Source organism: Hermetia illucens, chromosome 2 (genome assembly GCF_905115235.1).
Source record: "Hermetia illucens chromosome 2, iHerIll2.2.curated.20191125, whole genome shotgun sequence".
In the NCBI taxonomy this organism is placed as follows: Eukaryota; Metazoa; Arthropoda; class Insecta; order Diptera; family Stratiomyidae; genus Hermetia; species Hermetia illucens.
Window position 1 is genome coordinate 160,766,603 of NC_051850.1, and position 14,105 is coordinate 160,780,707.

The window sequence follows — 14,105 nt, forward strand, 5'->3', positions numbered from 1 at the left end:
GCTGTTTGAAGCAGTTCTTTTTGCTCCTCCGAATGGCTTCCTTTAGGCGGCCACGCAATTGCTTGTGTGCCTCCTCTCGACCGTCGCCACCGGGTGCAGGCTCAGGCCTCTGGCAAAGCCTCCTTGCCCGAAAACATGCGGCTCGTAAACTTGCGATTTCGTTGTTCCATCAGTAGTTGGGTTGCCTACTGGGGAGCAATCGCCTTCTGGGCATAGTAGCATCGCATGCTTCCGTCACCCATCGAGTGATCTGGGTGGCTTTTTCTCCAGCCGTACCATTCAGGGATATGTTGGATTTGAGCACCGCGGAAAATGTGTCCCCCTCGAACGCTTTCACTGTCCAGCCAAGCATACCACCCGGCATTTTGCGAAAATTCTTTTTCGAACTCGATCCGCCCTTGATCTCTATGCAGATTGCCTGATGGTCGCTGTGAGTATAGTCCTCACTGACATGCCAAGCGATTCTACTGGCTAAAGTGGCACTCACGTATGTCAGGTCCACTATAGGCCTAGCAAGATAGCAGAAAATATCTTATAGATGGTACTCAGCAACGTAACACATCTATAGTTGCTGCACTGTTTGATATGTCCCTTTTTATGTATGAGACAGATAATGCCTCGTTGCCAATCATCAGGTATTGATTCGCTAACCCATACCTTGAGCACAAATTGATGAACCACTTGGTGTAACTGGTTTACTCCATATTTAACCAATTCGGCTGTAATTCCATCGGCTCCTGGCGACTTATGATTTTTAAGCTGATGAATTGCACGCACTGTTTCTTCTATACTTGGTGGTAGCAGTATTTGTCCGTCGTCTTCAATTGGCGGGACCTCCAACTCGCCGGTGTTCTGGTTGTTCAGTAGTTCACCAAAGTACTCAACCCATCGCTCCAATATGCCCATTCTGTCGGAAATCACATTTTCCTCTTTGTCACGGCAGGATGAGCATCGAGGTGTATAAGGCTTCATCATGCTGACTTGTTAGTAAAACTTGCGCACCTGGTGCGGTTGCTTCCTGCACTTTTCTAGTTCACAGACTTGTTGGTTCTTCCAGGTTTCTTTTTCCGTCTGTGCAGTCGCTTCTTCGCTCGACGGAGTTCGTGATAAGTCTCTGCGCGTGCCCGCGTTTTTTGAGAATGCAACATTACTCGGTATGCGGCATTCTTCCGTTCCGTAGCTAGCTTACATTCATCGTTAAATTAGCCATTCCTACTTTTTTTGCGGCTGGGGCCAAGTATCTTTGTGACCGTGTCAATGATAACATTCTTCAGGTGGTTGTGAAGATCATTTGTTGATGCTTCATCTCCAGGATCTCTGTTGACTACGGTTATTGCGGCATCCATTTCCCTCTTATAGGTGTTGCGGAGGGCTGTATTGTGGATGGCTTCATTATTCACTCTCACCTGATTGTCAGAGGGGATTGCAGGTGGTGTCGTAATTCGAGCTCGGAGCACCATGCCAACGAGATGTTCTGACATTCATGAAGGCTGAGCGGTAGCGGCGTTCAATCAGCACGTGGTCAATTTGGTTGAAAGTGGTCCCATCTGGAGAGGCCCACGTATGTTTGTAAACCGCTTTCCGTGCAAACCAGGTACTTCCAACAACCATTTCGTGTGACCCTGCTAATTGAATAATCCGTAGTCCGTTATCTTTGGTATCCCTAAGTAAGCTATGGGAGCCGACGTATCGCCTGAAATTTCCAAGTATGATTTTCATATCATACTTGGGACAGGCTTCGAGGGTCCGCTCAACTGCCTCGTATCGTTCTCCGACTCTACAGTCTCCTCCGTAGGGGCGTGAACATTTATGACCCTTATATTATATTTCTAAACTTGCCTCGCAAACGCAGAGTGCATGGCCTTTCGCTTATATTTTCAAAGCCGATAACAGCAGGTTTCATTTTTTGGCAGACTAAGAAACCTACTCCGAGCACATGGTTTACTGGATGGTCGCTATAATATATGGTGTATTCTGAACACAAAAAAGAACTCCGTTAGTATTCCAGTCCAGATTGGACGTCTTGCTTTGTCAGCTTCTCAATCTTGGTTTCAAGATAGGATTACGACCATTGTGATAGAGGATAGATTTTTTCAATAACTTTTCAGGAAAATTACAGTATTACTTTCATCATTAAATGATCCCAGTTCAGATTTGCCAATCGGAGGAACCAAAAGTAACCATTGGAACCTAATCTTACATGCTATATTTAATAAATATCCATCAATCACAGGCATTTGATTTATACTTACTTGATCTTCTACCTGAGCAATTGGTTGGGTCATCATATAGCTTGGTATCCATTGTGATGGTGGCATTGGATAGCCACTGACTTGTGGAGCACCAAAACGTGGATATGGTACACTAATTGGTGTACCAACATTTACACTTACACCATTCTGTTGCAATGTATGATCATATGCAACTGGAAGTGTTTCATCACGCCACGCACGTGCATTTGGATCGGGACTCTTAAATGGATTCTTCTTTTTCGGTCCGCCATCAGCAAATTTCACGAGTAATGGATCTTTGGCACCTTGTATCTGATGACCGTTAAAAACTTGTATAATATGTTCGCATTTTTCTCGATTCTCCATACGAGCAAAACCAACTCCTGCAAATATAAAATGGGAAACAATTGATTAGAGGGAATTAGTAGGCAGAATTTCTTTAAAACATCTACCATTAAAGATAATATTCAAGTCATATAGCCAAAACATAGAAAGCGCTTATGGTGTATTTCAAGGGTATCACTCGGGTTCACTGTAAAATTTTCAGACAACAAGAACAATGATAGGCGCCATTCAGCTAAATCAAGAAATCTCGCATGCCTTGCAGATTACCTACTAGAAAGATCATGGGCTTCGTTGCAGCGCGACGCCTATTTATTTTAACAAAAAAGAAAACCTCGAAATTATAAGATTTCCTTTTCTAAAAATCGTTCTGCAACAGCCGGAGAAAAGTCGTCAGATTATAGCTAGTCATGGTTTGTCAAAACTACCTTTTCGAAATGTAGACATTTTTTTCAGTTTCTGTGATGCTTATAACCAGGATTGCGCCACCCGGAAGACACGTCAAACTCAACACCGCCACCTAGGGTAACAACTTCTGGGTTTAACTGTATTTTGGTCATGAAATTGTTAGACTTCAATAGTGCCGGATGCCAGCGTATTATGCCGATTTGACGGTTACCGTCTGTGAGGAGCACTTACCCAGTTTCTGGGGCGAAGATGTTGGGTCATAGAGAGAAGTATAGCGATAACCCCAAGAACCACTGGAGCTTCCTTAGTGTGATTTTGACCATAATGCCTTGGTAAAATAGAGACTGTCGTGAAAAATGGACATCCTCGGTGTGTGTGGCGGTGCTAATTATTAGAACTTGTTTAATTAGCATAATTTTCTACCGAAATGATCTACTAATGATCTACTCCTTAATTAGCTAATTGGTTGAGGGATAAGTAGAGCAGTCACTTGGCAGAAGGTCTGTGAGTCCTTGAGTATTTTATGTGGGTACCTGACGTGGAGACTTAATCCCACGGTCTTCTTAAGATACGGATTGATTTTGTGACTACAATCAGAGCCCCGCTGTGACAAGCAACAACGGTACCAGTTTACACCAAGTACATGGCTTAGCATTCATACTGGTGGATGCAAGAGCTACCTAAATCTCTACCGAACTCAGGAGTACGGCACCCGTGTTGAAACGCAACACCACGCCGAGGCCCGAAGATCTCTTCTCGCTTGAGCATAACTAACAACCCCCATGAAGCTTGCACTAGGGGGCCAACCACAAATAACCGAACTGTACTCATATACAACAGGAATTCTCCCGAAATATATGAGTCCAGGGGCTATCTCGGTTCCCATGGTACCAGTATATCCCTGGTAAGGTTTCGTGACTGATTGCAATTTCAGATGAGTCCCCAGACTCGGGTCTGATCGCCCCGATTAGGCCTTTGAAGCATTCGTCTACTGCATCACGGCCGGCAAGCCAAAGTGATACAGCGTCTCCCGGTGCCACCACTATGGTTCTTCTCGGCCACTTGGTTTGGACAGGGTTGTCGCCTCATCTTCCTCAGCGCCACCTCTGAGCAGAAGGTCTGCGACATAACTCCAAGTCTGAGACGAACGGGAGGAGGCAGAAAGGGTCCCCTCTCGACAAGTTACAAGGCACTCTTGTGCCACTAGCCACTAAACGATTCCGCAGCCGCCACCCCTCCCAAATCGACTAGTTAGAGAAGGAAAAATGAGGACAAGATTAAATATATCCAAGCTCATTTTACATCGACTTTAAAGGATCATCAGCCTTCTAGAGTTTGTTGGAGCATAAATGTCAATCATTACATTATTTTCGCAATATCATTGGCTGCCATTATCTTCCATGGAATGAATGAACTTTGAGTTCCCAAAACTTGTTGAGGACCTCCATTCACCGCCAAGCTTCCATTCGTCTTAAGGAAAGGGAGAACTACTCTGCTAGTGTAAGAGAGTTACCTAGTCAAGATTCTAGCTTTAATATTGGGGCAGCGCAGATCACTAAGACAGTTCAACGGGGAGAAACTCTGCTTAAGGCAGCAATTTTGAGTGCAGGTGCTACACACTCCAAACTGCGTAAAGGAAACCAAATCACAGAACAAACTTTTGGGCTATTTCAATTAAATTGAGGAATATTGGATGAGGTTGCATTAACTTAAAGTCACAAACATTAAAGTAGTTAAGATAAGGACTGCCTACCGAAAGAATAGTAAAAGGATTTAAGGAAGTTTTGGATGGGTAACAGCTAACTTATTCATAAGAGACAGTGCACCAAATTGTTCAGACAAAATTAGAGTGAAGCACAGTCCATTTGGAGCTAGACAAAGGAAATAGATAAGGCTCACAATATACAGTAAAATACAGACAAGTGAGGAAAAATTGCTGAAATATAACGAAGGGACTTAAATGGACACTTTTGGGACGCAAGAATAATGTGGAAAATATTCATAGCCTATCATCAAAAAGATACATACGAGGCGAGCTATAAAATATAGGTAAACAATATTTTGTGATTTACTAAATCAAAAGCCTTCAATAATTGACAGTGCGATGATTGAGAGGGTGAAGCGTCAGCCTTCTAATCTCGCTGCTCTGGGTTCGAAACCCAATCGTCATGGGTTTCTATGTTCGTCTAGATGCTGTCAGCTTATCACTTTCTCAGCGTTAAGTGTGATAATAGTGAAACTCAAGCACAATGCGACTGTGTGGATGCCCTATACTCCCACGAAGAGTGAGTAGGAAACACAAAAACCCTTCAATAAGCAACTTGCTGGTAGTATCGATGCTTTGCAACACCTTTTCTCTCAAAGAAAAAAATGAGAAAGAAAAAGGAAGGAGGGACTATTACACTCTTGTATGACAGAATATATGGAGCAGTCTGCATCCAACTTTGGGAGAGAAGAAAACGTTCAGCAATTGTAAAAATAGGACTGCAAGGCAAATCATAAAATAGTTGTAGAGGGAGGGGGAAAGGTAGCATGAACACATTGAATTTGGGAGGGGATTGAGTGAAATGGTTGCGCTACAAACCGGAACTAATACTGACCAAGTAGCCCTTTTGAATTTTATTTACCAGTAACTTTACAAAAGAGCGGAAATAGTGAGAAGAAGGGAGAGAGCGCGGAGGGGATGAGCAAAGTCAATTTAACTCTCAAATGTCATAATCATCTCCATGCCACATGTTTCAAATATGAATTAATTTTCATTTCTATGGTGAACCGGATTGAGTAGGAGCGCAAGAATTTGGGAGAGACAAGGGTGTAACTAAGAAACAGATGAAATGTGAAGGTATTAAAAGTGTTAAAAGCTTATCTCAGGTGAATCAAGCGGGGTTTGTCAAGAACTGTGGAACTAATGAATAAAGAGGAGTGATGCTGCTCCGTTTTCCTTATACTTAATGATTAAAGCTTTGCTGTAGAAAAAAAATCTATCTATCATAGAAATATCCTTTTCAAAATCCATGCGATGCATAGATCATCCTTAACTATAACCTTACTCACCTTTAGACTGTCCTTGCTGATCACGAAGAATTCTCGTCGATACTACTTGTCCATACTTTGCTAGTAAAGTTTCTAAATCAGTTTCTTTAAATGTTGGCGGCAAATTTGCAATGTACAAATTTGTTGGATCCTGTTCTTGTTGCTGCTGATTGAAATCGCCGCATCCAATGTTGTATTCAGAGTTTCCGAAGTTGTTTAAGAATTGGCAAAATAAAAAAATGTAAAGAGAAAAGAAAACATAAAAGAGCATAATTAGTAGGGAGATATTATAGATTTCATTTGGTAGGAAGAACTTTGTATTTGGATATATAAAAGATGGGCTAATTATCCTAAGAATTCTAATCTGTGTTTAGAATATTGAATGACAATTGTACTTTTTTTTAAGTCAAGAATTGTTAGTTGTGAATTAACATGATGCATATGATGCGAAAGTGTTACCAAAAATGTTCAAATCATCCTCGCTAACAAGCGCGCTCGAGTTTGTCTGCAATTAGTGGTATAGTGAGGATCGCACAGTACCTATGTTCAAGATGGAGTAGTGGATCAAAAAGCGGCACGCAATCGAGTTTTGTCTTCAAGTTTGGAAATCGGCTATGTGCCGGACGAGATGTGGAAAATAGACTAAAGGGTTCCGAAAGTGCTGACCGACGACCAGGCCAAAAATGATATGTTGAAGTCCAAGTTCACGAATGCATCCAAAGAAATGTCAACTTTTTGACAGAGCAGTCACTACTGAAGGCACTTAAATTTTCGATATCATCCTAAACCAAACCGGCAAAACAACAGATAGTCCAGATGTGTGACCACTAGAATTCGTTTTCAAAGAATGAAAAGGGGCTTGAAAGGTTTCAACATTGCAGGCGGTCATAGAAGTTTCTATAACCTGCGTCCCCTTGACACATTTCCAGGCACCGGATAAAGCACTGGTAATATTGTGTCAGAAGGACAAAGGGATAGGATCCTGAACATGGTCGGAAGGGAAGGGAGAAAATAGGAAGCCTATACTATCTTGATTTGCAATATTAATTTGTAGAACTGACAAAATCTTGATGTTCTTTCACGTCAACGGTCTTTTTCCGAGTATTCGGATAAAGGAGGACCATGGGTCCTAGTTCCTTTTTGAGCAGCCTACAGGGAGCTCTGCTTGCATTAATCAAACAGAAGTGCTTTAAGAAAAAAACCGCAGATCATAACCTTCCGTCCAAGGCAACTACAGCTGCTATCAGCACAATAGCGGTGGTAGTTCTTAAGCTCCCAATCACAGGAAACTAGTAATTGACTTTCGAATTCAAGATAATGGAAACCATCATTAAGCGCATTACTGACACTGATAACTCACGAATTCTCATTGCATATCAAGGGAAGAATTGCGAAGGGGTGAAACGTCGAAAGACCAAGAGAAGGAATACAAAATTTATTTGTCTGAACGGTTATCACCCAGTAGCAAAAGTAACCCATTAACATCGATAGTACAGCTAATAACTAGTCTGTGCTACTGAAGGAAATTGCCAGTCAACTTTATTATTTAGTTTGAATACGATGTTAACCAAAAGCTCCGATTGCATTCTCATCAATAAGCAACGAAGGAATGTCAGATATCTGAAGATATAATATTGACTAAAGTGTCGGTCATACCTATCTAGCAAGAATGTTTTTTGATATTTTGACACGGTAAAAGTCTGAGAAAACAATATAAATCAACCCGAAATTAGAGCGTCCCGAAAAAAATTCAGCGAATGCTTAGGTATGCACAGGGCCATTCGGCAAAAATTTCTCAATATCATGGAGCATCCCAAACTTTAAGAAGGAGGAGAAAAGGAAGAATTGGTTCCTGAAATATGATATCTGTCCCAATAAGGAAAACTGTAGCCAAAAAAGGCAGATCCTCCTTTTTTCTTTCCACTTCAAAAAAGACATACACTAAAGACAGGCTTCCGAAAGCAAGAAAGGCAAAAGTATGATGCCTTTCTTAATCTATGCGCTGTCACCTTCTTCAGCAAAAACACTGGAGAAGCGAAAAGCGGAGTCCCGAAATATTGAGTTTTATGATAAAGGATTCCATCAGCACAAAAAAAAAGACTTCCTTCTTCTCTTTGGCTGCAATGCTGTATTTTGGAAATTTCCTTTTCTCAAGAAAATCACCGAAAAAGGGAGAATACGATTCCCGAAATATGGTATTTGTTGAATAAACAACTTTGTAGCAAAAAAAACGAAGAATCTTCTCTAATTTAATTAATTGGATTATTGTTTCGAAGAAATATCAATTGACTTTACAATATCTATCAATCAAACTAGGAAATAGCAGAAGATCTCTGCATTCCGAATATGATTGTAAGGGCGTGCCAAACCAAATCTATAGATAAGTCCTTAGCAAGTTCAATTCTGATCAGAGGATCGGATTTCTAAGACAAATTTGATTTTCAAGGAAGTATTTTCCCTGCTGCCCTGCTGCAATATTGTTTCAAGAGTAAAATTGAAGGATTGAACCACACCCTCAAAAATATCTGGACGAATCAGTACGATTAAAATGGATAGGAGTAGTTGAAAAACAAAGCGAAATGTTTACGCAAACGGCGCACAGGCAGGTGCGGACGAGTGTCGGGTGGGTGGTGTGGCTTTGATGCGTCGGAGATTGTCCCTCAGCAGACGCACCAACCCCGACTCTGTGAGACTCGATCTTTTGTCGAAGACCGGATCACTTGGGAGTCTTGGGTTCTCCCCGTATACCAGCTCCGCGGGGCTGGCGGCAAATTCCTCTCGGCGGGTTGTACGTAGGCCGAGCAGGACGAGACGCAAGACTTGAGTCCAGGACGGATCGTCGCGTGCCATAATGGCGGCTTTCAGTGTCCGGTGCCAACGTTCTAGCATCCCATTGGATTGTGGGTGGTATGCAGTAGTCCGCTGGCGTTTAAAACCCAGGAGTTTGCCTAACTCCGAGAAAAGGGTGGACTCAAATTGCATTCCCTGGTCAGTGATGACCACTGCAAGGACGCCAAAGCGAGGTATCCACTCTCGACAGAGGGCTTCGACACAAGATTGCGCCGTAATGTCTTTCAGAGGTATTACCTAAGGCCACCGCGTAAACCTGTCGATGATTGTGAAGCAATACTTGTAACCATGCGAGTCTCGCAAAGCTCCTACTATGTCGAAGTGTATGGTGTGGAACCGCTTGGTAGTGTAGGTGTGGAACCGTTTGTATTGTAGGTTCTTTACTTACATGCCTGGAGACTTTACACTTCTGGCATGCGATGTACTCTCTGGCCCAGGAATTGACATCCTTGTTCATGGAGGGCCAGGTGACTAGCCGATTTGTTGTCCTGATGCCTGGATGCGCTAAATCGTGAACCGCGTGGAACACTTCCTTGCGAAAGGTGGCCGGAATGCATGGCCGAGGTCCCTTTTCCAAGTCTTCGCAGCAAAAAGAGAGGTTCGAGCCGAAAATGGGCAACTCCCGAAATTTTTATTTGGGGTTGGATTTGAGACTCTGAAGTGCTGCGTCATCCTCCTGCGCCGAGAAGTCGAGTGAGGCGGGGATGTTAACCTCAGCGACACGAGACAAAGCGTCAGCACCTATGTTGTCCTTGCCTCAGCGCAGGTGTCGAAGCTGACGAGGGGACGCTTTGTCGGGCTTTTGTTTCAAAGCATACGTGAGAGGCTTATGGTCCGTGAACACTGTGAACGGCCTGCTTTCTAAGGAGAAGCGGAAGTATTTGATGCTCAAGTACGCGGCGAGCAGTTCGCGATCGTAAGTTCTGTAGTTCCGTTGAGTGGGGTTCAACTGCTTAGAAAAGAAGCTCAACGGCTGCCAGACTTGATTCACCTTTTGGTGAAGAGCAGCACCTACTGTGGTGTCAGAGGCATCAACAAAAGCGGCTAGGAGTGCATCTTGCAGAGGAAATGCCAAGAGTGTAGCGTTGGCCAGTTGTTGACAGGATTTGTCAAACGCGCGGATAGCCTCTTCAGACCACACGATCTCTCCTGTGTCCTTAGTTTTGGGGCCAGACAAGTACGCGTTCAAAACGGACTGGTGTTGGGCGGCATTGGGTAGGAAACGGCGGTAGAAGTTTAGCATGCCCAAAAACCTCCTCAACCCCTTCACTGTCTTCGGAAGCGGGAAGCTTGTAATCGCTTGCACCTTGTCTGGGTCGGGCTGTATTCCTTCAGGGGAAATGGAGTGGTCGAGGAATCTCACCTGTTTCTGAAGGAATTTGCATTTCTCAACGTCTAGGACTAAGGCGGCCTCAAGGAGACGTTGAAAAATGCACTCGAGATGGGCTAAGTGCTCAGACTCAGTGGAAGAAGCGACCAAAACATCATCCAAGTATACGAAACAGAAATCGAGCTTTCGCAGGACTGAGTGAATCAACCTTTGAAAGGTTTGCGCCCCATTGCACAATCCGAAAGTCATCCGGGTGAATTCGAAGAGTCCAAAGGGTGCGCATATTGCCGCCTTTGGAATGTCTTCTGGGGGGATTTGATGATAAGCCTTGGTTAAGTCCAAGGTCGAAAAGATGCGGCAATTCGCGAGGATGAGTGGAATTGGATATCGGTCAGGAACAGTCTGTGCATTTAGCCTTCTGTAATCCCCACATGGGCGCCATTCGCCGTTTGGCTTAGGGACCATATGCAGTGGGGAAGACCAACAGCTGTTTGAGGGCCTGCAGATACCCTGTTGAACAAGTTGTTCAAATTCTTTCCGCACAATAGCCAGTTTCTGGGATGGTAGAGGACGCAGCTTCGAGAAGATCGGGGAACCAGTAGTGTTAATGTAAGATAATGTCTGACAATCACATTAAATTTAATTCTCTGGGTCGTCTATTAGAAGCGCTAAGCAATTGGATGATAACAACAGATAAATACACTCTCTAATTAGATTTTCAAAATAAAAAAGTCAATCTTAGTAGCACTATGAATTGACAGATAGACTAAATTACTATAAACGATTTCTTGATAGTATGGAAGCAAAGTATTGGCGATAACTTTTATTTTGCATGGCTTTCGAATAAAGATAAAAATTTAATAGTTATTGATAAATAGTACCGCGATCCATAGTACAATTGCCATTCAATATATTCTAAGTATTTCAAATATATATTAAACGCAGGGAACAGTGCGATTATATAAAACCTGCACTCAATTGGTCAAGATCTTCCTGAATAATTACTACATTTGATAATCAAGAACAGTAAATAATTATATATCTGAAAATCACAGCAATCTCTTTCATTTTTTTTTGTTCAAACTTTGATAAATCTTTAGAACTCTCTACTACAAATATATATATATAAATAGTCTTATTAAAAAATATCTAAGAACTCCTATTGTATAATATTAACACATTTGGCCGGCACACTATTGTGATTTGTTTAATTAAGAAATCATTTGATCATCGTTTTGTTATCTAGTATAACAAATTCGTCTATGTATATGTAGTTTATATGAATTCTTTGTACAAGGATTAATATATGTATAAAAACTGATTATGTAATTCAACTATGCACTATAAAAGATAATTGCATTATTAATATTTTTATGTAACTATCTGTTGCCTACATTCAATTATTTACGTGTGCGGTGTTTAAACATATTTTTTTTACAGAATTTTAGACGATTTTTAATTGATTTGACATGTAGTTTTGTGTTAACACGATCATATTAGTTTACAATATTTCAGAGGTTATTTGTTGGTGAGCAATTCACTGATTAAATTTCATGTGCAAGAGAAAGTTAAGCATTGCTAGCTAGCGTTCTGTCGAAGCCTAGCGCAATCTGTGATGACTAACGCATTATTAGATGATTTACCATAGATACATAGATGCCAAAAATGAGATTTTTTGAAGAATTGACTGATTTAAAGAAGTTTTCTCATCTACGATATCAGCTCCTTCCTAATGCAGATGCTATTCAAGTGAGTATGCAATCTGACGTTCTGTTTAGAGTTCACTTTGAAAACACCATATACAATATTAATAAATCCGAGAACTATCTGAAAAAATTCTGAGTACGATACGAGGCTATTCCTATGTAGTATACTTGATTTCGTAGTTTATATACGACACTATGAATATTCCCGTATGAGCAGAAAAAAGTATTTTTGTTTGAGGATTGATGGTCAGTTGATGTCGGACCGGACCAATTCAGAAGAAACTTTCCGCCCCATTTGTCCATCGTTAGCCGGGCTATTTTGCCCATCGTGTTAATTGCCCGTTTTTAACAAAAAAAAATCTTTCAATGGAAAACTGGAAGAACAGCAAGTAATCAACGGCACTTACTCTTATGTTGGCACTTATTGCTCATGCGTTTATCTTTGTTGTGGTTTTTTATCAGTATGAAACGTGACTAGCGTCAGAGACCCCAAGATAGGAAATTTAAGTATCCAAGTAGCTTTTATCAAAGCAGCCAATAACGAATACTGGTAAATTTTGTTTTCACTTTTGCAGGTACTAATGAAAAGCAAAATATGTTTGTTTTTCTACTTCCAGGTTCGTGTTTTATAGGCAATATTACCATATGACCACTTGAAAAACTAAAGTTATTTTGATACACCTCTGGGCTTGATAAATTATCCAATTTTTTTACTGGTCTTTATGCGGTTCTATATTCGTGCTACTTTTTAATTTCATAAAAAGTTCAAGAAAACCCATGCTCAAAATATGATATTGCCAGTTCAAGGGTTATTCTCATTAGACACTGAAGACGCTCTTCGTGCTGGCATTGATGGAGGGATGTCAACAAGGCAAATTGCATCAAAACTCAATATACCAAAGAATATCATTCGTAACGAATTTGCCGGTATCCAAATGCACTATTTGGTCATCCAGCTACACCTTCTATTGCACAAAGTTCTTGTATATGCTGGCTGGGGGATACCATCAGATACCTGGAGCCTAATCGTGAGAAACCACTTGACGCAATATGCCCGAAATGTCAAAAATTTCAAATGTGATTTGTTTTTTCAACGCTATAGAGAGGAGCTGTCAGTGCGAAAATGCTAAAATATGTCTCAAGTATGACCCACCGTAGGGATCGATGAACTTTCAGTTTATATTACAAGCAGTTCCACCAAGTTGAAAAATCGTCATCATCATCAACGGCGAAACAGAGAGCATCCCCTCAAATCCTGCCTTAATAAGGAACTCCAAACATTCGAATTTTGCGCCAATGCTCATCAATTCGATATCCCTAACAGTTGTCTGGTATCCTGGCCTACACCATCGTTTCATCTGAGACAGGATCACCCAACTTTTCCTTTGAAGTTGAAGAATAGTGGCTTCCTGGGCAAAACATAACTCTGGCAGAAGCACCATTGCAGACAATGTTAGCAGTCTTAGCAGCAATGAAACTGTCAGGATTTGCCAAAATTAGACCATCAAGTTCACTTTAACTACCACCCAATGTCATAAACTTGTGTCAACCCCTTGATGTGTGCATGTTTGATCCATGAAGGAGGGGAAAAGGAGAAAGGAGACAGACATCAAAATCTTAGTTTATCGCAGCAACTACACGAAGAGGTTTTGAAAGAATAGGAAAAAACTTATGATTTCTGGAAGTTGTGTTGAGCAGGCTGCTGCTGAAAGAATTCCAAGAAAAATTCCAACCAACCAAAGACCGCCCCACCCGGAAAAGCCATCAACTGAGCAATCTTAATCTCACCATATACTAGATTCAAAAAGCGATAGCCTCAGTTCTTTTGGTCTGCTTCGAGCAGAGAGTAAGATGCCAATATTTCTACTGGTGATACGACCAGTTGTGCTGAAAAAAGTTCGATGAAAAAAGACCACACATTGAAATAGGTAAATATATACAATATATGGTTACCATTTACCCCTTGATGACCACTTCAACACACCTACACACCATCGTTTGGGATTACCTGAAATGTCCTTCAGTTCGCCCATTGATTCGTAAATGCTGGGAATCTGAGGTCCTTCTCGGTGTGTGAAAGAAGGGTATGCTCGTTAAGATTCCGAAAAAGATCACCCATCTTAATTGTGAAAGCTGGAGGGGTATTTGCGTACTTCCTGCTGTCGAGAAGATATTGGCTTATCCTCATAAGCGCCAAGGTGTACC

The 14,105-nt window shown here is 41.6% G+C and overlaps 1 protein-coding gene across 16 annotated transcripts in view; it reads right to left on the reverse strand.

Moving 5' to 3' along the window:
* Window positions 1-14,105, reverse strand: part of LOC119650369 (protein alan shepard) — a 460,805-nt gene that overhangs the window by 15,499 nt on the left and 431,201 nt on the right. For 10 of the 16 annotated variants that reach the window (XM_038053091.1, XM_038053086.1, XM_038053089.1 and 7 more), the window contains 2 exons: window positions 6,036-6,180; window positions 2,253-2,614 (listed from right to left, as the gene is read on the reverse strand). In XM_038053091.1, coding sequence (XP_037909019.1) covers window positions 2,253-2,614; window positions 6,036-6,180 — 507 coding nt within the window. The remainder of the gene's footprint in view (window positions 1-2,252; window positions 2,615-6,035; window positions 6,181-14,105) is intronic. The other 6 variants (XM_038053092.1, XM_038053090.1, XM_038053088.1 and 3 more) reach the window with 1 other exon arrangement.